The 27,982-nt window shown below is 40.7% G+C and overlaps 1 protein-coding gene across 1 annotated transcript; it reads right to left on the reverse strand.

The window, feature by feature from the left end:
• Positions 1-868: 868 nt before the first annotated feature.
• On the reverse strand, positions 869-27,982 carry LOC126967712 (DNA-dependent protein kinase catalytic subunit-like). The gene is made up of 12 exons (XM_050812324.1): positions 27,946-27,982; positions 24,173-24,362; positions 23,111-23,254; positions 21,924-22,120; positions 18,550-18,729; positions 16,748-16,880; positions 14,014-14,149; positions 12,964-13,067; positions 8,608-8,745; positions 6,201-6,316; positions 5,826-5,996; positions 869-1,020 (listed from the first exon to the last, which is right to left on the reverse strand). Exons 2-12 carry the CDS (start codon positions 24,351-24,353, stop codon positions 943-945), a joined length of 1,578 nt encoding a protein of 525 aa, XP_050668281.1. The 5' UTR covers positions 24,354-24,362; positions 27,946-27,982; the 3' UTR covers positions 869-942.

Here is a 27,982-nt window from a genome sequence, read left to right on the forward strand (position 1 = left end):
CCTCGTGTAAAAGATTTCTAATGGTTTGATCACTAACGCGTCTACCGATCGCCTGTTGCAAACGGTTTAGTAAGGAGCGGGCTGTGCTGCAGTGTTCTCTGCGCGCAGTCAAGCGCACGTAGCAGTCCTTTTGTGCGGTAGTTACTCAAATTTTGCCAAATCCTCGTCTCCTGGTTAGACTCCCAGTCTCTCGAAAACGATTCCAAGCATTCTGGATCGCTCGACCGGAAAAACCTAGCTGCAACGCCACAGAACGCTGCGCATGGCCTTCTTGAGGCAATGTTACGGCCCTAGTTACGGTACGCAAGTCCATATGACGTTGAATTCTCGGCATAACTTTCTTAAAATGTTATTTCAGCTACTAGTTAAACAAAACTTACAGTGTTCTTGACAGAATCGTCAATTTGACTGAGTTGAAATCCGTCTTAAAATCGGGTAGAATCAAGTGTTTCCAATGAATTTTCAAAAACTACCCACTTTAAACAATTATGCAGGTGGAATACTGAAAAAAATGTGTGTAAACAAATAAGGTAACACATAAATAATCAGCTACTTAAGAATGCATAAAAATAAATTATCGCTCACGAGGTCAAAAAAATCAAGTGGCCCTTATTTTGTTTTGACTAGATATTATTTAAAAACTATAAATTAACTATAAGTTGGGATAAATTAAGATAATCCAATGATGTTAGCAACACGTATATTAATGATTCGAAAGAATTCATCTTCAAAAACAAAATTTTGTGAACGATGCGGGATTCGAACCCACGACCTCCGGCGTTCATCTTCTTTACATAAATTTTATCTAGAGGTATAATATAAAAATAATGAGAATTCACCTCGCAGTGAAATGACAGATAACAACTAATATTATTATAACACATTTATTGATTTATTATTAAAAGGCACAGCCCTGCGAGGGGTTACAAGTTATGATCAATTTCAAATCCAGGGTTGCCAAGCGGCGCGAGTGAGGGCTAGAAGCTGCGGGTCCGTACTGGAGCGCAGGAAGCTGTACACCTGTTGAAATATAACTTTGATTACTAAAATTAAGACAACCTTAAGTGTCGCGGGAGATTCATATTTTACATAGCATACAAAAAACATCTGCAAATTAATCTTGGACGTACCAACCCTGAGAAACTGTTAATACAGCAATTTGTAACGACGGAAGCCAGAGCAATCATTATTAATATTATATGAAGCACATTTTCAACAGGAATTGTACTTTGTTTTGTTCCCAATTAGTTATCTTATATATAAAATTCTCGTGTCACAATGTTAGTTACCTTACTCCTCCGAATCGGCTTTACTGATTGTTACCAAATTTTATATGCATATTCAGTAGGTCTGAGAATCGGCCACTATCTATTTTTCATCCCCCTAAATGTTAACACACATTTTTTTTTAATTTATTGTTTTTTTTTTAGAAAAATACATACGACTTCAAATTTTTGCCCTGTACTTTCCCCGGGGCGTAAAAAGAATAGGGAGTCCCAGGCCCATGGGTGTCGTAAGAGGCGACTAAGGGCTTTTCAGAAGTGGGAGAGTCACGCTGCCGTCTTATGACGTCAGCACAATCGGGCCAGACTCGTCCGGGTTAATTACCACACTCGCACAGAATACCGGCGTGAAGTAGCGGCCTAGTGCCGCTATGTTTCGCATAGGTTAGTGTCGAGGACCGGAGGCCATCCCTTACTCCCCCCCCCCCCATCAAAATATGAGAGCGGTCCATAAAGAGATATTACTTCAGGAGGGTACCCGAGCACTCTCGCTCGGGCTGCCCTTCGTATTCGGGGGTGGGCACAGAACCACGCATGACTGAGGATAAACGAGGCAGAAACACCACGGCACCCCGCTCCACGCTCAACGTGGACTTTTGCAATATCAGGGGAATTCACTCCAATTTAAACGCCGTCCACCATCACCTTGACACGGCGCAGCCGGCCTTGTGTTTCCTTACGGCGACGCAGATATCTCGACCTAGCGATACGTCATATTTAACGTACCCCGGGTACAAAATTGAGCACAATTTTTTGCCTCATGCCGGGGTATGTGTGTACGTTAGGGAGGATATATGCTGTCGCCGTCTCGGCAATTTTGAGGGTAGGGATCTGTCTACTCTCTGGCTCCGTGTAGATTTAGAGGACCGCGTCCGTATCTATTGCATGTGTCTACAGGTCCCATAGTGGTAACGCAGAAACCGATCATCTCATGGGCTGCGGTCAAGCGGCAATTGACGACGTGCTTGCACAGATCCCCTCCGCTGAAATCGTAGTCTTGGGTGATTTCAACGGGCACAATGCCGAATGGCTTGGATCACGTACCACAGACTACGCAGGGCGATCTGTGCATAATTTTGCATTGGCGTATGGTCTGTCCCAATTGGTTGAGTCGCCAACGCGGCTCCCGGATGTGGATAGCCACATGCCGTCCTTATTAGATCCTATCCTGTAGTGCCTATCCGACGCCAACGTCGCAGACTACCAGCGACCCGCCGCGTTTGGCACTACAAGTCCGCAGATTGGGATAGGATGCGTTCCTTTTTTGCATCCTACCCTTGGGGCAAGGTTTGTTTCCCTTCGGATGATCCTAGTGCCTGCGCCGTTGCAGTAGCCGATGTGATACTGCAGGGCATGGATATTTTTATACCAAGCTCTTAGTACCGATCGGTGGCAGATCACAGCCCTGGTTCGATGCGTCAGTTAAAGCAGCATCTGACTGCAAAAAACAGGCGTATCGAACTTGGGTTGCGGCGCTGGGCACAAAGGATCCGAACTGCAAAGTTCTTAAGAGGAAATACAACCGTGCCTCCAGATTTTTTAAGCGGCAAATCGCCCGTGCGAAGTCTAAGCACGTCGTCAAAATCGGCGAGCAGCTTTCCAGTTACCCGACCAGAACACGCAAGTTCTGGTCGTTGTCGAAAGCTGCTCTTGGTAACTTCAACCAGCCGTCCATGCCGCCGTTGCACATGAGGAATGACACCCTGGCCCATACGGCAAAAGAGAAAGCCGAGCTCCTGTGCGCTCTTTTCGCCTCCAACTCGACTCTTGACGACAACGGAAAAACACCGCCGACCATCCCGCGGTGTCAGAGCTCTATGCCTGCAGTACAGTTCAGACAGAAAACTTTTAGGCGAGCTCTATTTTCGTTGGACGTCAGTAAGTCGAGCGGGCCGGATGGCATTTCTCCAATCGTGCTAAGAACGTGTGCCCCTGAGTTGACGCCGGTGCTAACGCGTTTATTCCGGCACTCTTATTCCAAAGGCGTAGTCCCTGACTCATGGAAGTCAGCCCTTGTCCATCCGATCCAAAAAAAAGGAGACAGTTCGGATTCGGTGAACTACAGGCCTATTGCTATCACCTCCCTGCTCTCTAAAATCATGGAGAGCATAATTAGCCGCCAGCTTTTAGTATACCTAGAGGGTCACCAGTTGATCAACGACCGACAGTACTTGTGGAACGACGGAGAAACTTGTGTCTTCTATCGAGTCCTCTCTCGAGAAGGTCGCGGAATGGGGTAAATTGAACCTTGTCCAATTTAACCCCAGAAGACTCAAGTTTGCGCGTTTACCACTAAAAAAACCCCATTTGTCGTATCACCGCTTTTCGAGAACACTTCTCTTAAAGCCGCGCCTAGTATCGGAATACTGGGTCTCGAAATCTCGAGCGATTGCCAATTCTGTGGCCATCTGGAGGGCAAAGCCAAATTGGCTTCGAAGAAGCTGGGCGTCATCAATAGAGCACGGCAATACTTCAAGCCGGCCCACATTCTAGCGCTCTACAAAGCGCAGGTCCGGCCACACGAGTATTGCTGTCATCTCTGGTCTGGCGCACCCCAGTATCTGCTCGATCCATTTGACCGCGTGCAACGTAGAGCAGCTCGAATTGTCGGGGACTCAGTGCTCTGTGAACGGCTGGATCTCTTGGCGTTGCGTAGAGACGTCGCTTCATTGTGTGTCTTCTACCGCATTTATCACGGGGAGTGTTCCGAAGAGCTGTTTAACCTGATTCCTGCCGCCGAATTCCACCTTCGCACGACACGCCACAAGTTAGGATTTCATCCCCACCATCTGGATGTGTGGCGGTCCTCCACAGTGCGGTTCACAAGGAGCTTTCTCCCTCGTACTACAAAGCTATGGAATGAGCTTCCTTGTGCGGTGTTTCCGGGACAATTCGACATGGGTACCTTCAAAAAAAGCGCGTACACCTTCCTTAAAGGCCGGCAACGCTCTTGTGATTCCTCTGGTGTTGCATGAGAATGTGGGCGGCGGTGATCACTTAACATTTTGCCATCTTACGATATACAACTATTTTTTTATCACGATTTTATATTATTCTATTCCATCCACAGATCCGTGATAGGGTTCCAAGATGGCAATAATTGTGGTACGATATATTTGATAGGTCTGAGAATCGGTTGCATCTATTTTTATATCCCAAAAAATTTTAACTATTGAAGATTTTTTTATTACTTTATATGGCAATACAACGTTTGGTGGGTCAGCTAGTTATAATATATAATATTGGAATCATAGTTGTAACTATATAGATAATGCAAACGTCCACTGCCTCGTCGAGACTACTAACATATTATCTATATATTCTTTTTATTTTCTCTGATGATAGCTGTGAGCGGTAACCCCCGAGTATATTTAAAAAACGTCTCAAAGAATTTTGTCTAGCGGCCGAGGTTTTGTAACTTGTTTCGACATGAAATATAATAATAATATTAACACACTTTTTACACAAATTATCTTGCCTCAAGTTAAGCATAATATATAGCCTGTGTTATGATATATGGTTATATATATGTTATATGGTTACAAGACAATGATAATATATTTAATACAATAAACTTACTTAGACATACATAATTTCATATGAACATACATAAATGCATTTAAACATCCATGACTCGGAAATAAACATCCATATTAATCATATAAATGCTTGCACCTACCGGGATTCGAACCCGGGACCTCTAGCTTAGTAGGTAGGATCGCTAACCACTCGGCTGTACAGGTCGTCAAATATGTTCATAAGTAGTAGATTGATTACAGAGGGATAATAAAACTATTTTCTAGAATTATTTTCCAGAGTAAAGCGAAGGATTCTATAGTGGAATCCCGAATATATTCAAAGTAAAGAGACCTCCCCTGAGCGCTTTTGTAAAAAAAAAGAGGTACGCTTACAAATTGTAGAAAGTGAAAGGAGGAGTGGACAGACACGTCTATAAAAAGGCGATGCGTTTTTTTTCTATCCGTTGACATATTTGGGCGTTACTGTGATCAATTTTTGTTTGAAATAGTTTGTCGTAGTCTTTATTTTTAATGTATTAGTTTAATTTTGTATTACATCATTTTCTATTTATTATCTCAATTTGTTTATTTAGATGTAACTTGTATTGTGAATATTCATACATGCAGATAGGTAGAAATAAAATTTATTTAATTAAGATTTACAGTCTCACATCTTAGATAAAAAGATGAACGATGCGATTAACGGCCGTTTTCAATAACCTATCTATCCTTAATTTAACTTACTAAACGTAGACAAATCTATCCTTTTACGCTTAATTACATTTCAATAACCTATCGACAGATAAGCATTGGAATATAACTAATAATATAACTATATTGGACATAACTATGGATAGATAAGATCTTGTCATTATACGGTGACAGCAATATATCCGTAACTAGAGATACGCTATTGAAAACGGCTATTATACGATTTGTTAGGATTTTATGAATCAGTTACCTACAATGGATTTCCACAGTGATAATTTCCGTAGTATTACATAATGCTATGATGTAATGTTACCTGCTCTTCGACACTGTAAAGATCCTTGTTTGGAAAATTTTCGAACAGCTGATCGAGGACCCGCACTTGTGCGTGCGCTAGTGCGGGCGCGTGCGTGTCACGGCGTAGTTGCGTGCGAGTCAGTTGGTGGCACACGACCTCACCGTGCAGCTGACGCTCCAGTGCAGATAGCTGAAGCATAACAATATCAACAGGCGGTAAAGGTTATTATTATATTAAGTTTCAGTAAAAAATAATAAAATTAAAAAATGTTGCAACACACGGGTGTTCATCATATTCATCATATAAATGTTTGCACCTACCGGGATTCGAACCCGGGACCTCTAGCTCAGTAGGCAGGGTCACTATCCACTGGGTCGTCAATATAATACATACCCTGTCATGCATCGTATCTGGTTCAGCCTGAGTGCGGCACAACAGCGCGGCAGCGGAGAGCATCGCGGCGCGACTGCGGCACAGTTTGCTCCAGCGCAGAACTTCACTCTCAGTCTCTACAAAACACCCACCATCAGATACAGGAGTCATTTATTCATTGCCATCTCTGTTCTTTATGGGATAGTCTCCATCTAGACTTTCCATATATATATATATGAAAATGGTCTTTGTTTGACGCTCAATTATATCTAAACCACTGATCGTATCGACATGAAACTACCACTATTCGATGCGAAATTTATCCTAGATGGTTTATTTTTTTATTGTTTTTGTAATAAGATAATTTTCAAAGTCGATTCCTATAGGTTGTATAACTTAAACGGATCAGACAAACATCATACACATTTTCAAACCGAGATCGTGTGAAATTCAAAGCTAAATTGTCTTCGTCGAAACCGGGCATTAACATAGCAAGGCAATACTTCAAGACGGCCCATATTCTGCCTAAAATGAACTGCTTTGCTATTTCGTACCACGACGTAATTAGAGCTATCTAATTTAGGTTGACGTCAAAACTGATCTAGTTCGTTCATTCGTACCATGAGGTAATATTTCAACCTAAACTATCCAGCTTATGTGTCAAAGTGAGCGATTCGAAAAAAGTTGCTACCTCATAGAGGAGAGTGAATCATGTTGTTAATAACTTTTAAAAAATAGTGAAAACATAAAGTTTTATTTATGAAAAATGAGATGAGAATACTTTATTGGACTTTTTTGTAAAACAAAATACTGAAAATAACTACATAAAATGAAAATACTAAAGATGAGGCAGTAAGGGCCCGAGCTAAAGCCTGTTCGCAAGAACGATTTAAAAAGAATGTACCCTGTGGTCCTGTCAAATCAAACATCAATGGAGGTGCGTTCATAACTCGTTATTTTTACAAAAACACCCAAGCAAACATTTAATTTGTAATTCAAAGAACTATATATATTTATATAACTTTTATTTAATAAGTACAAAAAAGGGCTTAATTGTTTATAATTTGACGCTATAAAGTGCAATTTTAAAATGTATTTTTAGTGTTTTCTATGCAAAAAAACCGGTAAAATCATATCATTTAAGGTTTCGAAACACAAAGCATATGGTTCGAGTAAGAGAGACAAAGTTATGCAACGAATGTAGAGCGTCATCTCTTTCTGACACCACGGACCACAGACAAATTTATTTCGTCCATTCTTCATTAGCGATCCAAACGCCATTCAGTGAAAGGCACTTCATGGTACGAATTTTAGTGATTCAGTTTAGGCACCTAAGCTGAACTGCATCGGAATCGCATAGCTTATTAAAAGTTGATGGTAGGCCCTCTGGTATGGTCTGGGTCTCATCCCAGTATCAGTGTGCAACGTAGAGCTGCTCGAATTATCCGAATCTAACTCAGTGAACGGCTCGATAATTTGACGTTGCGTAGAGACGTCCCCGTTGTATCTTCTACCATATTTATCACGGGGAAGAATCTGTAGAGCTGTTTGACTTTATTTATACCATCAAACTCCACTTCCACATCACATGCCACTTTGATTCGTGCCCACCAAATTCCATCTTAGCCAAACACACTCCAAACTTAATTATTATCGTCACCATCTGGAAGTCTGACGTTCGTCAACATTGCGATGTTCAAGGAACTTTCTGCTACGTAAAATCAAACTGTGGATTTTCCTTGCTCTGTGTCTCCAAGACTATGCGGCATGAGTACTTTTAAAGAGCCAATACACCTTCCTAAAGGGTCTATAACTCTTGTGTGTTTCTTCTAGTGACAAAAAATAGGGCGGCGGTGAAAACTTAACATCAGGTGACACGTGATCTATAGAAAAATATATTTACAAAAAAAATACAATAAAAAAAAACATTAAAAAAAAACAAATACAATAAAAAAATACCATAAACCATCTAGGATAAATTTCACATCGAATGGTAGTAGTTTCATGTCGATACGAACAGTGGTTTAGGCGTGAAAGAGCCTCAAACAAACACCATTGTCATTATATATATATATATATATATATATATATATATATATATATACGGTTATATATATATAGAAGCCTTAATAGTTCACCTAGCCGGCTCCTTTGCACAGGAAGCCGGTTAGATTATGGGTACCACAACGGCGCCTATTTCTGCTGTGAGTGAAATTACTGGGCAAATGAGACTTAACATCTAATCTCTCAAGGTGACGAGCGCAATTGTAGTGCCGCTCAGAATTTTTGGGTTTTTCAAGAATCCTGGGCGGCACTGCAACGAATGGATCAATAACCATCAGCTGAAAGTCCTGCTCGTCTCGTCCCTTATTTTCATAAAAAAAAATTAAAAAAAAATAGAATGGATATTGCAAATAATCGTACTCACCTGGAGTGACAAGAGTGCGCGTGAGTCTGGCGGGCGGCGGCTCGCGAAGGACGCTGCGGCCCCGCCCCCAGTCCACGTCACACAGGCGCCCGCTCCGACCACAAACCATCACGTTCTCAGGGTGTCGGTCACCGACGCCTGACGCACAATTAAACAATACATTACAAACTACACTGATTTTAACTATCTTACTTGAGATAAAAAATCGTAACTATCGTTGACTTTTCTGTCCCAATAAATTAACTTATAAATAAACTTATCGACGGTAACGGTCTGGTCTGTCAATGGGACGATGTATAGCTTACCAGCGATAGAAGTTTGTATAGAAATTTCAATTCACGCGTCCCAATATAAGGCGATAAGAATGACTTATCGAGTATATTGGGACAGCTTCAGATTATTGACAGCTAATTACTCACAGATAGAATATCTTTGATCTATCTCATATCTATCTGTAGATAGCATATTGGGAACGGCCGTAAATTTTGCATATACTCGTAGTATATTTTAGGAGTGGTAGTGCCATGTTGGGTCCTCACGGACACAACCGAATTGGGCCGGCACGCCCAGAGAAATACCACTCCCCCACTCGAAACCGGCGTGAAATAGCGGCTATGCCGCTGTGTTTCGTCCAGTGAGTGGGGTATCCGGAGGCCTACACCCCCCCTCCCAAATACAAATGGCAGCACAGACTAAAACGAGACTACTCCAGGACGGTACCAGGCTATGCAGCCCTGGAGAATCCGTCCCTGGGCGTCCACAATTAGGGCCTGTACCTAACAGTGGTTGCCCAGGCTGCCCGCGTATTCTGGAGGGGGCAAATCTGCGCTGACTCGGGGCAAACAGAGCAGGAGGCTCAAACCACCCTCCTCCACACTCGCTGTGGACTTTTGCAACATCAGGGGGCTTCGCTCAAATTTAAATGCCGTCCACTTTCACCTGGAGACGGCAAAGCCGGCCCTGCTCTTTTTAACCGAGACACAGATATCCTCCCTGGCTGATTCATCTTACCTTTCCTACCCGGGGTATAATTAGGAACACTCCTTTATACCACGGGCGGCGTATGCGTTTACGTCAGGGAGGATGTCTGTTCTCGACGCCTGAGTTTTCTTGAAGGACAGGACCTATCCATCATCTGGCTGCGTGTAGACTGCGATGACCATCCGCGAATCTACGCATGCCTGTATAGGTCCCATAGCGGTAACGCAGCGACTGACCGGCTCCTCGAACACATCCAAATGGCTACAGATTCCGTGTTGGAGCAGATCCCCACTGCAGAGATCGTGATTCTTGGCGATTTTAACGCCCACCATGCCGAATGGCTAGGCTCACGTAACACCGATCATGCAGGGAGATCTGTTCACGACTTCGCCTTAGCATATGGTATGACGCAACTGGTTATTGCGCGAATCCCAGATGTGCAAGATCATACACCTTCACTGTTGGACCTTCTGTTGACCTCACATCCGGACGGCTACCTAGTTTCCGTTGACCCTCCTCTGGGATCGTCGGACCACTGCCTGATCCGGAGCACCTTGCCGATCACGCGCCCAACACGGCCCCGCTTCTTAGGCTGTCGCCGCGTGTGGCATTATAGGTCAGCAGAGTGGGACGAGATGCGGTGCTTTTTTGCATCCTACCCGTGGAGGCAGATCTGTTTTTCGCTGGGAGATCCAGATGCCGCTGCTGATGCTGTTGCTGATGTGGTACTGCAAGGTATGGAACTCTTCATTCCATCCTCCTCTGTGCCTGTCGGTGACAGGTCCCAACCATGGTTTGACCGCTCCTGCAAAATGGCCTCTCGCCGAAAGCAGGAGTGCTATCAGGCTTGGGTCAATGCGGTGGTATCTAAGGATGTGAATTCCAGCGAACTTAAAAAACACTTCAATCATGCCTGCAGGTCCTTCAAAAGAGTTATTGCTGACGCGAAGTCGAAGCACATTGGCAGAATTGGCGAGAGACTTGCACGCCTTCCCTCGGGAACTCGTGCGTTCTGGTCGCTCGCCAAGGCTGTCCAAGGAAACTTCTGCCAGCCAGCCATTCCGCCACTGCACAGGGATGATGACTCGCTGGCCCATGACGTGAAAGAGAAAGCTGATATCCTGGGCTCCCTCTTCGCGTCCAACTCGACTCTGGATGACCAAGGTGCACCACCACCGCATATTCCGCGGTGCGATTCATATATGCCGGAGGTAAAAATCCGGCATGGTGCCGTGCTTAAGGTGCTTCTCACCTTGGACATTCACAAATAGAGCGGGCCAGATGGCATTCCCCCGATAGTGCTGCGGTCATGTGCTCCGGAATTGGCGCCGGTCCTTACCCGTGTTTTCCGGCTCTCCTACTCATCAGGCGTAGTCCCGAAATTATGGAAGGCGGCTTTAGTGCACCCGATCCCTAAGAAAGGTGTACGCTCAGATCCGTCCAACTACCACCCCATTGCCATTACCTCCATTTTCTCCAAAGTAATGGAGTCGATCATCAACCGCCAGCTCTTGGGATACTTAGAGGGGCACCAGCTGATCAGCGACTGCCAGTACGGTTTCCGTCAGGGTCGCTCAGCTGGTGATCTTCTTGCGTACCTCACCCATAAATGGGCGCAAGCGGTTGAGTCGAAGGGAGAGGCGTTGGCGGTGAGTTTGGACATAGCGAAGGCCTTTGATCGGGTGTGGCATAAAGCGCTTATAGCGAAACTGCCATCCTATGGGCTTCCCGAGAATTGTGCAAATGGGTCACTAGCTTTTTGGCTGATCGGAGCATCAAGGTTGTTATCAACGGCGCATGCTCCGACTTAAAACCCATAAACTCTGGTGTCCCGCAAGGCTGTGTGCTATCCCCTACGCTGTTTCTTCTGCATATCAATGATATGCTGCAAATCAGCAATATTATATATATATATATATATATATAATCATTGCTATGCAGATGACAGCACGGGGTATGCTTCCTACACCGGCCATGCCAACATGTCACGGGATAGCGTCGACGAGAACCGGATCAAACTTGTGTCTGAAATCGAGACTATGCTTTGCAAAGTCTCGGAATGGGGCCGACAAAATTTAGTCCAATTCAACCCCAAGAAGACACAAGTTTGTGCGTTCACCACTAAAAAGTCTCCCTCTGTCGTATCCCCTCGATTTGAGATCACTCCTCTAACTGCCAGAGCCTGTATTGGCATACTTGGCGTCGATATATCGAGCTTCAGTTCCGTGGTCACTTGGAAGAGAAGGCCAAACTGGCCTCTAAAAAGCTTGGTGTACTCAGTAAGGCGAGACAGTACTTCACTAAAAGCCACCGCCTGCAACTTTATAAGGCGCAAATTCGGCCTCACATGGAGTACTGTTCTCACCTCTGGGCGGGTGCTCCCCAGTACCAGCTTCTTCCATTTGACCGCATACAACGAAGAGCGGCTCGAATCATCGACGATCAAGTCATCTCCGATCGGCTTGATTCTCTAGCATTGCGTATAGATGTGGGTTCTCTCTGCATCTTCTACCGCATTTATCACGGGGAGTGCTCAGAGGAGCTGTTCGGGTTGATTCCAGCGGCCGAATTACACCATCGGACATTACGTGCAAAGTACCATCCGCATCACGTAGACGTCTGGCATTCCACAACCGCGCGTTTTCTTCGAAATTTCTTGCCTCGCACAGCCACTTTGTGGAATCAACTACCGGCAGCGGTCTTCCCGAACAGATACGACTTAGGGACCTTCAAGAAAAAAGCATACTCCCACCTTAAAGGCCGGCAACGCATTTCTTGACACACCTGTTGTTGCGGATGTCCATGGGCGGTTGCCTCACCTCTCCCCATCCCGTGAGCCTCTTGCCCGTTTGCCCCCTCTCATATAAAAAAAAAAAGAACTGCTTTTGTATCTGTAGTCATACTTATATATTTTTCAAGGAGCTTTCTTCCATGTACTACGAAGCTGTGGAATGAACTTCCTTGTGCAGTGTTTCCGAGACGATATGACATGGGTCCCTTCAAAAAAAGCGCCTACACCTTTCTTAAAAGCCGGCGACGCTCCTGTGATTCCTCTGGTGTTGCAAAAGAAAATGGGCGGCGGGTTTGTTATACTTTTCCATAAAATTTGTCCTACTTTTCCATAAAAAAAAACTTTTAGCAGAGGTGAGACAGGAAGAAGATTATAAATATCTATAGAATTAAGTAACATCTAAAACACAGTCAGCATTTATTCCTTAAGTTTTATTGATGACAATAACTAAGTTTGCATGTTCCTTGCGCTTGTACAGACATGTTTCACAGATTTGATCTGCTTATGAAATATTATGTAATTTAAGTGGGTACATTAAAAACAATATTAATATGTTTCATATTTAAACAGTCAGTATTAGTTACCGAGAAGACAGACGACAAGCGCGGCGGGTGCGAGCGAAAGCGCGAATGTTCGTCGTTTATTCGCGAACTCGCTCGCCGTCAAGCTGCGCGCTTCCAAGGCGTCCCTGTTCAAATCGTTACACAGTGTTATAGAATCTACTAGTAAAAAAACAGTTACATATACATCCGTAATTCTAATTCATCTCACAGATATATATATTATAGTCATCGAACGTTACAGCTTGAATTCTATGTTGTAGAAGTCAGTATTTTTTCAGTTTTGACGCCTAAACTTTTGTTATTAATCATTAATTTGTGTTTCGATACCGGTCATCCAGCTATGAAAAGAGTAACAAATAAAATTTTAACCTACATCTTACTTTAGGTATACAACTTGTCATGATTTTTAAATAAAATTGATTTTAATAATTTTATTCAAAATTCAGAATATATATTTTATTAAATTAAAATAAGGATATCTCATTTGACATGCATGAGTAACGAATGAAAGGAAATATTTGATGTTCTGTTATTTCCGGCAAAGTGTCCAACGTTAAACGCGGAGTTAGGGATTGAGGTTTTGAGGCAGATATTAGCGTACTCGAACTGATCTTGAAAATACAAGTATATTTAAATAGTAATTCGACCGCAAAATTAAGTCACTACAGTGCAAAATATGAGAGCAAGATAAATGGAGTAAGAAGAAAGAGAAAGAGAAGTGAAGAGAACACAGAGGAACACGGAAGAAATGAATGAACAATCAAATGCAATGCAAAATAACAAGCAAGTATCACATATTTGAGTAAATATTTTTTTTAAGACGATGTCTCCATAGATGCAACCGTTAACGAGTTTTCTTTTCGAATATAAGTCATTGTGATTTAAAATTTTTTCTTAGAAGCACTATTTAGATGTTACCATGTTTGTAAATTGTGAGTAGGTGGTATTAATATTTGTTAATTGGTAAAAAAAAAACCCTTTTGATCTTATTTCCTAGAATATATATTTGTATTGTAGTAGACAGTATCAATTAATTAATTAATTAATTAAAATACAATCAAGGATCGTTACCACAGCGCGTGTGCGGACACCCGCGAGCACATGTCGTGGTAGGTCCGCGTCGCCTTCTGCAAGAGTCTGTCTGCCTGTCTGTCCAGCTTGCTGCCGCCCGCACCCTGCATCGCTTCTTCTCCATCGCTGTTACTATCTGTAGAATACATTCCATATCAATCATAGTCTCTTCGACATCGCTCTATAATCACTACTTATATAGTACAAAGTTCTCGTTTATCCGCTTTTTTTAAATTAATTTACTACATTCAGTGTACAACGGAGGTTATTTTTACTACAATTAATTACCGTAAATCAACCCAGGCATCAACAGGACTCTATCCAAACTCTTCCACTTGATCCACTGTATGACTACCGATTATATAAAAGCAAAATTTTTAAAGTCTCGCCTAGTATCGGAATACTGGGTCTAGAGAGATTTCCAATTCCGCGGTCATCTGGAAGGCGAAGTCATATTGGGTTCGAAGAAGCTGGGCGTCATAAATAGAGCACGGCAATACTTCATCTATGGTCTGGCGCACCCCAGTATCAGCTCGAACCATTTGACCGCGTGCAACCCAGACCTGCTCGAAATGTCTGCGATCCAGTGCTATGTGTACAGCTATCATTTGGCATTGCGTAGAGACTTCGCTTCATAGTGCCGCATTTTTCACAGGGAGTTTCCGAAGAGCGATATCACCCGCACGGCATGGGTACCATAAAAAATGCCAGTACACCTTTCTAAAAGGCGGGCAACGCTCCTGCAATTCCTCTGGTGTTGCTTGAGCATGTGGGCGGCTGTGATCACTTAAAACCAGATGAACCGTACGCTCGTTTGTCCTCCTCATCGATATAAAAAAAATAAAGTATGTAAGTAAGAATCGATAAAGAAAAAACACTCAGAAAGGACTCGGTCCTGGATTTGTTGGAAAATAAAAGTGTATCAATGTATTACTGAATAATTTATTATTATATCCACGGACGAGTTAAAAACAAAAGAAGTCCGTATCACCTTACATAACAATGAAGCCCCAAAACAAGCCCGTATACGAGTAAATACATAGCCCCACGCACACACCTACACTAATGCAAGCCGATCGGCCGCCATTATGAGATTTGCCATCGTCTGTGACAGATCAGTTTACGTCGCAATAAAATATTTTAAAAATGCCGTTGTGCGTTGTGAAAAAGTGTAAAAACGATACTATAAAAGTATTTGTAGCCATATGACTATTTTAGGGAGAAAAAATGTGTAACTAGTATCCCCCGTAACCGCACAAAGTTCTCGTTTATCCGCTTTTTTTAAATTCATTTACTACATTCAGTGTACAACGGAGGTTATTTTTATTACAATTAATTACCGTAAATCAACCCAGGCATCAACAGGACTCTATCCAAACTCTTCCACTTGATCCACTGTATGACTACCGATTATATAAAAGCAAAATTTTTAAAGTCTCGCCTAGTATCGGAATACTGGGTCTAGAGAGATTTCCAATTCCGCGGTCATCTGGAAGGCGAAGTCATATTGGGTTCGAAGAAGCTGGGCGTCATAAATAGAGCACGGCAATACTTCATCTATGGTCTGGCGCACCCCAGTATCAGCTCGAACCATTTGACCGCGTGCAACCCAGACCTGCTCGAAATGTCTGCGATCCAGTGCTATGTGTACAGCTATCATTTGGCATTGCGTAGAGACTTCGCTTCATAGTGCCGCATTTTTCACAGGGAGTTTCCGAAGAGCGATATCACCCGCACGGCATGGGTACCATAAAAAATGCCAGTACACCTTTCTAAAAGGCGGGCAACGCTCCTGCAATTCCTCTGGTGTTGCTTGAGCATGTGGGCGGCTGTGATCACTTAAAACCAGATGAACCGTACGCTCGTTTGTCCTCCTCATCGATATAAAAAAAATAAAGTATGTAAGTAAGAATCGATAAAGAAAAAACACTCAGAAAGGACTCGGTCCTGGATTTGTTGGAAAATAAAAGTGTATCAATGTATTACTGAATAATTTATTATTATATCCACGGACGAGTTAAAAACAAAAGAAGTCCGTATCACCTTACATAACAATGAAGCCCCAAAACAAGCCCGTATACGAGTAAATACATAGCCCCACGCACACACCTACACTAATGCAAGCCGATCGGCCGCCATTATGAGATTTGCCATCGTCTGTGACAGATCAGTTTACGTCGCAATAAAATATTTTAAAAATGCCGTTGTGCGTTGTGAAAAAGTGTAAAAACGATACTATAAAAGTATTTGTAGCCATATGACTATTTTAGGGAGAAAAAATGTGTAACTAGTATCCCCCGTAACCGCACACACACTAGCATAAAGGTGCTTCACTTGCTAACATCACGGCGCCGAGTCCTTCTTTTTTTAGTCGTCCGTGATTATATCAAGCCAATTGCTTATTCTGAGAACCCGTTCGTATTTATAGTGTTCTATCTGACAGAGTTGCAAATCCGACATTTGCATTCAGAATAGGATCTAAAAATCACTTATTGAACGTCAAATCTACCACCTATACCAAAAGATATGCCTAAAAAGAATGGGTGCAGGAAACTTTGCGGGCCTCTCTTTATATAAAATTTCGGTACAATAAAATTTATTCATTCAAGTATCAACAAAAAGGATCATCAAAAAATCATGGGCACGCCCACCCGAAAAGTTTAATGTTTTATAAAGATAGAATCATACTTCTTAGTTAGTATTACTATCATGTTTTACGAAGTGACTGGTTTACCCCGAGACTGCTGGTGAGTTTGGAGCGGTCGACTGGCGGCGTCGCCGGGCGGTGGCGCGGCCACCAGTTCAGCGAGTCGCTCGTGTCGCTCGAGGTACTCCACAAGACCGCAGTCTCCGCTCAGCTCGCGTACCTGGCCCAACACACAAGTACACATGTACGTCTTAGTGCTCCACGGTGTACTATTACAACGAAGGGGTTATTTTTGAATAAAATTTTTAATTTTAGAATATATTTTATTCTTTGTTAGAATTCTTGAATATGTACATTAAATTTTTTTCTATCTAATCCAATCTCATTATTTAATCTTATAAAGTTACAATTGGTTAGAGTGAGAAAGGAAGAGCCTACCGTAACGCGTTACGATACGAAGCGGTTTACGCTCCGATAAGCAATTATCACTTCAATATAGAATGAAGATGTTATATGAATGCTTTGTAAAGAATGATGGTAATTTCATACAACACGTCTGATGCTAACATAATATAAATTATTATACTAATGATCCAAACATTACAAAATATATGCCGTTTTTGTTCGATGACTTTTTGCCATCTTGGAGGTCGTGAAATGATCCCGTTGTTGTAAAAATGTTGGGGCTTCTGACCGAATATACTGCGACAAGTCGTTTGGGCAGTCCTCTCTTGAGATTAAACGGACATTGCCTAAAAAATTCTGAAGAAAGCGAAACAGCTAGAAATATGAAGGTCGGGGCTATATGGTGGATACATAAACACTTCCCAGCCAAACTATCTCAATATTTGCTGAGTGAGAGATGTGTGTGGTCTTGCATTATCGTGATGAGAGACAACTCCCTTTCTATTGATAAATGCTTTCTCTCAACTTTACATTGCTTTAATCTCATCGGTTGTTGGCAGTAGAGATCGAAATCGATGGTTCTTACCGGTGATAAAAGCTCATAATGAACAATGCCCGTCATACACACACCATCACCTATTGCAAGTTATCCCGAGTTTTGGCACAGTCTGTGAAGCCTGACCCACCTTTTGTTAAGTTTTACGTAAGTAAAGTCTGAGCAAAGTTCGTAGATCTCATGATATGATATAATGGGGGTCGATAAAATAGTACATTGCGAAACAAGGGTGGAAAGTAAGTTATTGCAAACGAGTTGTCAAGGTTTTTAATGTCACGAGTTTGTTATAACCTACACATTCGTGTAACATACGTTTTTCAATACACTTGTGGCAAATAGTAAAAACAAAACAAAAAATTTAATATGTTTATTTGAGCACACTTTTAGAAAATGGTGCGTTTTTGCAATTGGTCTCTTTATCATCTATTTATAATTTTTGTCATCTATAACGCCTATTCGATTTTTGACAGTTGATCATTGAAAATATTTAAATTAAAACTGGTAATTAATTCTTTTAATAAAACAAACATTTAATATAATTGACAAAAAACATGCTAAGTCGTAAGGACTCGTTACGAAACAGAGCGTTGTTTTTTTTTACATTACATTTACTACTCAAGTGTATATTCGTAGCTAGTGAAATTACTGGGCAAATGAGACTTAACATCTTATGTCTCAAGGTGACGAGCGCAATTGTGGTGCCGCTCAGTATTTTTGGGTTTTTTAAGAATCCTGAGCAGCACTGAATTGTTATGGGCAGGGCGTATCAATTACCATCAGCTGAACGTCCTGCTCGTCTTATATCGTCGTATTTTCATAAAAAATATTCAATTTTTTTTTTAATTTTTTTAACTTCATTATTTACTATAGTGCTGTATCTGTTTGTTCCTTAATAAATAAATAAATACTCATTACATTCAGTACTCACGTGGTAGGAGCGCAAGGCGGGCGAGTGGGCCGCGCGAGTGAGCGCTCGCACGAACCGCTGTGCGAGCGCGTCGCCCGACAGACTCTCGCCAGACTTCAGCAGGAAGCGGCGCACCGAGCCGTCGCTGAGTCGCGCTCGCACCACGCACGGCCGTCGCACGCTGTCCTCGAACACCGTCACCTACTCCGACATCCGAAACGTGCACACATCTCTTTTTTTTATGGAATAGGAGGACAAACGAGCGTACGGGTCACCTGTTGTTAAGTGAACACCAGAGGAATCACAGGAGCGTTGCCGGCCTTTAAGGAAGGACATCTTTACAAAACTTTCTATCATCATCAAGCGGAAGACGTCCACTGCTGGAAAAAGACCTCCCCCAAAGAATTCCACGACGATCGGTCCTGCGCTGCCCTCATCCAACGTATTCCGGCGATCGTCGGTCCATCTTGTGGGGGGCCAACACTGCGTCTTCCGGTACGTGGTCGCCATTCGAGGACTTTACTGCCCCAACAGACATATGTCCGTCGAACTATGTGCCCTGCCTACTGCCACTTCAGTTTCGCAATCATTTGGACTATGTCGGTAAGTTTGGTTCTCCCACAGATCTCCTCATTTCTGATTCGATCTCGCAGGGAAACTCCAATCATAGCCCTCTCCAAAGCCCTCTAAGCCACCATGAGCTTTCTCATAAGGCCCATAATTAGCGACCTCGTCTACATACCGTAACTTATCACCGGCAACACACACTGGTTGAAAACATTCGTCTTCAAACACTGTGGTAATTGGGACCAGAAGATTTTACAGAGCTGCCCGAACCTTGCCCATCCGAGTTGGTCTATAGTATTTTTCAAAGTAGCTTCATATTGGTGCGACAGTTGGGCCGATAATGGTTCACTTGCATCTAACAAATATCCGCGCGAAAAGTGTATATGAAATACATTTCTAACGTAGATAAGGAGACGGACAAAACATATGAAAGTCCATTTAAAACGGACTGAAATAATGTATGAAAATCTATTCATAATGTGGTTTAGTCAACAGAAAAAAATCTATCGTTATCCATTTTTAACGTGGTCTAAGCGGGCAGACTAAATGTATGAAAATCTATTCTCAACGTAATGATGAGACAGAATAATGTATGATAATTCATTTTTAGCGTGATTTAGTGGACGGAAAAAATGTATAATTTTCCATTTCAGGCGTGGTTTAGCGGGCAGTAAAAGTTATTGGATTAGGTATAAGAAAGAAATAAAGAAAGAAAGAAAAAATGTTTATTGGCGTCATTATACATTCTGATAAGAGTTCTTAAAGTAATACTAATCTAATTATGATCGAATGACACCAATGGGCCCCCAACTCAGCATAGTTGTGGTTTCGAAAGAATCCACAACGCTGGTCTTCCATGGAAACCCAGAGAGCGCTACTAACGCACAGTCACACGAAGGTGTACAAACTATTAATTCTCTATGAGCACAAAGCACAAAAAATAGTGAAACTCGGATCTAAAATTAAAACTAACAACAAATAAAAACAATTAAACTTGATTTAAACTTGCCATTGCCACACAAAACAAACTAATTTTTTTAAATATTTTAAATTGATTTTTGGACATTAATAAAATATTCCTTGTATTTTAATTTAAATAGCCATAAACTAACATAGTTCCGTATGGGAGGCGGAATATTATTCCAACACTTCGTGGAAGCATACCGAAAGCTGCCACGAAACGCAGTTGTACGGTGTTTTGGGCAAACCAAACGTGTAGCCATACGCACCTGGCGTCGTGAAAACTCCAATTTGTGGAACAAATAAGGTGGTGTACGAGTACGGATAATTTTAAAAAGCAAAGTGGCAAAATGAAGGCACCGGCGCGAATACATGCTCATTAGGTTACTGCAATTAAGGTAAGGTTTTAGATTTAGACAGAAGACACTCGCCAATAGCAGAGTTAGCGTAATTATGTTTAGACAATATTAAGGACTCGCATAACAGAATCCTAAGTTCCTCGCTTAAATATTGCCGCAAGTTATACAAAACTTTTAACATGTACTAACAGCTTTTAACAGTCTCAAGCACATGGTTATGAAACTGCAGTCTGTTATCCATCAAAACACCCAAATTCCGAGCTTTATCGACCCGGTCAATACTATTACCCAAAATACTAACCACAGGTGAATTATCACTAATACCTTGATAATTTACCTGTTGTTAGTATTTTTAAATATAATATAAAATTAAAACGTTATGAATTGACATCCTTAGTATTAATTCGGTAAGTTTACATGCAGAATGAACCTGTCCGCCCGCACTCCCTACAGTTAGAAACATCGAAAATTTGGCTCCCGCTGAATTCCCGCCTGAACTACCGGATGAACGGCGAAAGATCTCTTAACAGATGGGTGAAAGTAGTAAAACAATCTTGTCGATCGTAAAATAATTATTAGTGAACATGTGGACAATCGATATCAATAATTGACAAAGAAAATGAGCATCATGACCACAGACAATTATTCAACCTAAAGACTAATGCTACGCGGTACTGGGGATGATGGTGGCAGTGATACTACATAACAGCCCGCCCTTTCACGTTTCTCAGTCCGCCATAGGTCATAGGAGAGTCATAGGGATTTGAAAGAAATTAAGCCAAGATGCCGTCTTATGTATGTAATTGTTCAAAAAGCGAATAATTATTAATATGTTTCTTTAATATTCCAGTACACCGTAATCGATTCGATTCAGTTAGTTATTGATAAGTGAGTTGTCCATCACTAATGAATTTACTATCTTTGATACTTTGAAAGATCCAAACAAAACTAAACAATCTCCCCCGCACCCAGACCCTTTTTGACGATTTTACTTTCATACTGAAGTTATGAAATCGTCGTCTCTTAGATTGAATTGTCTGTAATCATGACAGATTTTGGATGCCGCTTCTGCAACATCGTTACTGTAATTTGTGCAAATATTACAAATTATATAACATGGGCGATCTCACTGTTTATATCAAACATAGATCATTTTACAGAATCCTTTCATCATATTATATCAATTCTTCTTTAATACTGTAACCGTGCCCATATTATCTAAGGATATAGTATTTTCTTTGATTAACGCGAGTGTTACACATTTAAATAAAACACTTTTAAAGGATTAAGGACCTTTCCTGATCTCGTTCCCCGGTCCCCGGTCCCCCTCAGTCGCGCTGAAAACGAGATCTGGGATCTCGAGACGTCGGGTTAACTAAAATAAAAATGTAACTTTTACGCAAAAATATAATGTAAAACAGTTACAATTACACGCGTTTTAATCCTCTAAAAGTGATTTATTTAAATTTGAGGTTTTTTTTGTAAAAGCCTGATGTCGCATTCAATCACCTGATCGTCGAGGTGCAGTAGCGTGAGGTGTCCGGGCAGCCGCAGCAGTGCGGCGAGCGCGCGGGGCGCGGGGCGGGCGGCCAGGGCGGGGCTCACGTGCCGCAGACGGAGCGGGCCGGCCGTCCGCGACGCCGCGCGTGCGGCGACCACCACCGCCCGCAACGTGGCCTCCGCGGCCTGCCACGCACTCGTGCTGTCTGACGTGTGTATGTATAAGTAAGACCTTTACTTGTTGCCAACGGTAATAAATACATTATAGATGATTTAAATACATTTTAGCACTCCAAGTCGTATCACGATTAAGCATTAATATCCGGAGAACCGAGCCTTGCTCGGATTTTTAAGAATGTACAAAACAAGAGCAAAAAAAACTAATAGGATATCTGGATTCGAACCGGCGTCTTCTGCTTTCCGGATCACCCAATAATCTCATCTGAGCTATTCTTAGTCTTGTATATAGTGGCGATATTTACCTTTGTATTCTAATGTTATTGTAGCTACTTTTCATTAGAACGTAGATAAAACTACATCAATTTTTTAAATTGAAACCTGATTTATCGCCCCCCGAAATCTATCATGTATACTAAATTTTATGAAAATCGTTGGAGCCGTTTCCGAGATTCAGATTATATATATATAGAAAAATTGCTCGTTTAAAGATATAAGATTTATATCACACCACTTATTCAAATACAATCTTCAATACCTGGATTTCTTTCGGACCAGTGTAGTTTGTTGTTGAACTTTTGTTCACATACAAACAAACAACTGTGGAATGTGCGAATCTTCCATGTGGTGTTTCTAGCTCGATACGGGTTTTATTTAAATAAAACAAGAAATAAAGCTTCATATTTGAAATATGCATGGAATATGTGGTAATGTCTATGCTGTGCATTTATTGTTTTTATATGACCGGCACAGCGAGGCAGTCAGTATTCAGTCGCCAGCCATGCATTCAGTCGGTCGCGAGCCATGAACCTGTTCGCCGCGAGTCTATGCAGAGAATCGGTCGAGGTATCGTGTGCAACCGCACCAACTTACGGCGCCGAGGAAAATCCAAGCACCAGATGAGTATTACACGTTTTTACGGGTAAACATTATAACACCACACAATATAAATTCGTTCAATAATTATATTATGATACAATCGAATCAAAGCACGCGTTAGAGAAATGTTCACTAATTACCACAATCCCAAAGTGCAAACAAACGATCCTTGTACTTGTGAAGCACGAGGTAGTCGGGGCCCGCGTACTCGTTCTCGAACATTCTCTGCGACATCAGCGCGAATGTGCGCCTCCACGCAAGCGAAGCCTGCGCACCCGCACCTTCTACAATTAATTTGTTAAGCTCGTTTAGGTGCAATAAAAGATGCAAATACATTAAATTAGACGAAAGTATTTATTTATATAGTTATTTTGTTAGTAATTAATGTTTAAGTGATAGTACATCGACGCCAAGCTGATGAAATATTGCCAATTTTACAAATGCGATGTTTTGTATATTTTATTTAACTAAGCGCCCACAACAGAAATAAACAAGTTCCCATTAAATATGAATACAGTAATTATCTGCAAAATTCGTTTTATACTCTTAGTGGCGTGCTTTCGAAAGTTTTAACAAATTATCCAACAGAATATAATATCGCCCTCTTTATTACAAACAAAATAGGCTGCTAATCCAGGAGATTTCATATACAGTACAATCGGCAGAAATAGTTATTATAGAGAAATTTTAGTTACAAAATTTCTCCGAAATGCGGAGACAACACTAAAAATATAAAATAAAAATAAAAACACCTCTAATTAAATGATACAGTAAAATAACATTTAATATTAATTGTTGTCAAAAACGGATAGATCCCCCGACTTGTTAATTGTAAGAAGGCCCGCCCGCAGGCCACGCACCCTTTGCAGATAACATGAATGAAATGGGTGGGTTGGCGGTGAACAATCAAAATGGCCGCAGACAGAGTCCAAACTTTTATAATTACCTAATTATTAAAGTTTGGACATACGTTACTGTGTTTATTTCCTGAAAATAAATGTGTGGGATTTTTAAACAATACATATATGTATCATAGATAATATCATGGTATGTTTTATAATAAAATATCACTAATAACGTAAAAAATATAACAATTTATACTATAGATGTTATTTAGGAACTTTATGTAGAATTATACATATTAATTAGGTCTTCAGGGTCTTAATAGACTACTTCTGTACCAGTAAGTAAGGTGGAGTAACCTTTCGGTATATTAGCGATCAACTCGGCGCAGTAGTGTGCCAGCGCGTGCGAGGGCTGCCACACGAGCGACAACATTCGCGATACTTCTTCTACGCTCTCCTCCCCTCCGCTATACGACTCCTCCCCCACGCTACACGCCCGCAGAGCTGCACGCTGGTACTCATCCAACTCGAGATTCATGCCGTTCAGCTGTAATAACCTATTAATTTAGCATACATCGCCTAAACTGTCAATCCATTTTGAAGTGCTGCATACAAATGGCGGGGTTTTAAAAGCCACCGGCCGGCGACTCCTCGAAAAATCGTGAATTACTAAGGAAATAGTTAAGGTGGCGAGTCTAATTTTTTGTTTGTTTCACATATGCTTTGATTGAAAAGACATTGTGTGTACAATTAAACATAACATATAACATTGCAAGTTGTATTTTATTCTTTTGATGCTGGTGTTCATTACTGATTACGTTTGTTCAGTAATCGATATCTGTCAAAAATTAAATTTATCTTACAAATTTTTGATGCTGATTTGATATCGTTCTTTTTAATAAGAAAAATCGATTTGTCATTGATAAATCTGGTTTTTCTGGTATTATTCAGTAATCAACATGTGTCCCATAACTGGATGTTCATTTCTGGCAATTTTTTCCTGTTTGTAATTTCTTACTCTATTATCTAATGCCTTCGTCCACTGCTGGGCTATCGGAAGGAGTTTTTGCCAATATTGTCATGCTTGGCATGCGGGTTAGTGAACGTCTGTCGTCTTATGCTTTATTTTGAACAAAACAACGCGCTAAGCACAAAATATCAATTCGTCCATTGTGTCGATCATTGGGTGTTCATTACTGATGTGTGTCGATTACTGGAGGTCCATTACTAAATTAGTGGTGTCGAATACTGACACATTCAATGTTTTTAACAATTATTATTTTTATCTTTTGATAGGTAAAATTTACACAAATAAAAAAATATACCTTTTATTGATTATATATCTGTAAATATTCGACAATCATTAAATGTCAGACAATGCTTTTTATGTGTTGTATACTCGGTCAAACTTAGCATCTCCCTTAAAGTGTCGATAAATGCCACAACTACGGTAATACACGAAGACAAAATGAAATTATAGTATTCTGGTATTCAGCACTCAAGAGAACACGCACTCATCCAACGTCTCGTCAATCTACCTCTTAACGCGTTCGGTGACGTGTTGAATAGATCGAAATCAGGCAATTCAACTAATATCTGCCTTATTGCTTGTGGACACCGTTTAAAATATGAATGTTGCCTGTAATTAGTACTGCAATGAGGAACGTATATTGTACATTTTGTCCTGTCCTGTCATACCTTGTATAACTTAGGTGAAAATACCATTGTAAATGTTGTTTGGACGTAATGTATTGATGTCAGTAAGAAAGTATAAAACCTGCTTATTATTTTGATAGAAAAAGAAAATTACTGTCGATAACAACCTCAGTGTCGAAGACCGACACTATATACTTTTATCGTATTACTTCATGATTTTTTTGTATTTTTGTTCATTATTTGTTATACGCTTATAGCTTCTTATATGCGAAAACCGTAAATGGTTAATAGATGTATACTTTTTTAACCTATTTATGTCATGTAATACTGTTTATTTTCCTAATGAAATAAAATACTTACTAAAATTCAATGTATAATATTAATATAATATAATATATTCAATTGTATAAAATATTATAGGAATATATGTAAAGGTAAGATAAAAAGCCCAACCAACTACAGCAAAACACTATCTCCGGGGTAATCAATGGCACTACGCGCACAACAACTTGGATAGACGGTTGAATGCGAATGAAGTGTTTAAAGCCCGCGAATCACAATGATTATATTAAAATTCATTAATAATTTTGCGTGTTTTAATGCTTCAAATTGTTTTAATAAAACAAATGTTTAATGACAATTACATGCAGATGAGATGTGCTTTCCTTATGGCTCAAAGTATGTGTCAGAAATGCAAAAAAAAAAAATAAGATTAAATGGACATACGACAACGGAATCGTCTTAAGCATTTACAAAAGATACATTTTTGGTGGTGATGATATTCTAAATTGTGGCGTGTCATGCGAAGGTGGAATTAGGCGAATAGATGCGGAAGAAGACACACAATGAAGCGATGTCTCTAGTTACGCCAAGTGATCTGGTCGTTTACAGACACTGGGTCCCTGACATTTAGAGCAGCTCGGCGCTGCACGCGGTCAAATGGTTCGAGCTTATAGTGGGCTGCACCATTCCAGAGATGACAACAATATTCCATAAGTCAAAGTCAAAGTCAAAAAGTCTTTATTCACTGTAAAACTTTATAAGTTATTTAGTGCAAGTCAGGATGAAGTAAAAAATTTACAATAGCATTCAAATGACTATAACAATATTCATTAACAAAATTTAGAACATTAATTCCAACTATCTTTATCATTCAAATAATCTTTCACATTATAATAGGCCTTAGATGTTAACTTATTTTTTACGATACATTTTAATTTTTTAATAGGTAATATTTTAATTTCATTTGGGAGTTTATTATAAAATATAACACAATCCACTTTAAAAGATTTAGCAATTTTACGGAGCCTAGTAGATGGAATTGCGAGTTTGTGTTTGTATTGACACTGTACATCACTATTCTTTTTAAATTGGCTAATATGTTTATGAGCGTATAGGAGATTCTCGTATATGTACTGACAGTGTACTGTCATAATATTTATTTCACTTATATAACTTATCTCTCAATGAATCCCATGAACGCATTTTATAGACTGCTCGAATTGCTCTTTTCTGCAGCACAAATATAATGTCAATATCTGCAGCCCTACCCCACAATATAATTCCGTAAGACATAACACTATGAAAGTAGCTGAAATATACAAGTCTAGCCGTTTCAACATCTGTCAGCTGCCTATTTTTTTTATCGCAAATGCTGTATCGCTAAGTCGATTACATAAGTTTTTTATATGAGCACACCATTGTAGCTTAAAGTCTAATGCCTAGCAATGTTGTCGTTTCTACTACATCAAGTTTGTCATTATTTATTTTTATAGGTGTAGGTTGGTCCTTTATATTTGGAAGTGTAAACCTTACACATTTTGTTTTCCTTTCGTTTAAAAGTAAGCTATTAACATTAAACCAATTTACTACTTCAGAAATGTCGTCGTCAACCTGACAGAAATTTTTTTGCTCGCGTTTTATTTTAAATAACAAAGAAGTCAGCAAACAAAAATGGACCCAAGATTGAGCCCTGGGGTACACCCATCGATATGATAGAGCCAGTTGATCTTTTTCCATTAATGTCTACTCTTTGAATCCTATTACACATGTACGATTTTATTAAATCTAAAGAAACATCTCTAACCCCACAGTGGTGAAATTTTTTAAGTAAGGTTTCATGATGGACGCAGTCGAATGCCTTGGATAAATCACAAAACACTCCTAACGCATCACAGGAATCCTCCCAAGCATCCAAAATATTTCTTATTAACTCGATACTAGCATCTGTGGTTGAAAGACCATATGTGGCGAGACCTGCGCTTTGTAGAGCGCTAGAATGTGAGCCGGCTTAAAGTATTGCCGTGTCGTTCACAGAGAGTTTGCGTTACACGCGGTCAAATAGTATTTTACTATATAAGAGCACCATCTTGCCATCAGATGTTTAAGTTTGGCGAATACAATTTGTTTGGGTTAAATTTATATACCGTTTTCATTAAAAAAATAATAATAATAATGTATTTTGTCTAGTCCACCTCTCGCACGATATCGTCCCGCTCCCCCGCCCGCAGC

The sequence above is a fragment of the Leptidea sinapis genome, chromosome 13 (genome assembly GCF_905404315.1).
Source record: "Leptidea sinapis chromosome 13, ilLepSina1.1, whole genome shotgun sequence".
NCBI classification, from domain to species: Eukaryota; Metazoa; Arthropoda; class Insecta; order Lepidoptera; family Pieridae; genus Leptidea; species Leptidea sinapis.

Bases quoted from the DNA above. Each gene is read 5' to 3' on its own strand.
- LOC126967712 (XM_050812324.1), bottom strand. From the start codon at position 24,353: ATGAATCTCGAGTTGGATGAGTACCAGCGTGCAGCTCTGCGGGCGTGT. The intron at 6,317-8,607 runs GTGAGTACGATT...GGTGTTTTGTAG, and splicing joins GCGCACTCTTGTCACTCCAG to AGACTGAGAGTGAAGTTCTG. The intron at 1,021-5,825 runs GTAACATTACAT...ATATTTCAACAG, and splicing joins TTTACAGTGTCGAAGAGCAG to GTGTACAGCTTCCTGCGCTC.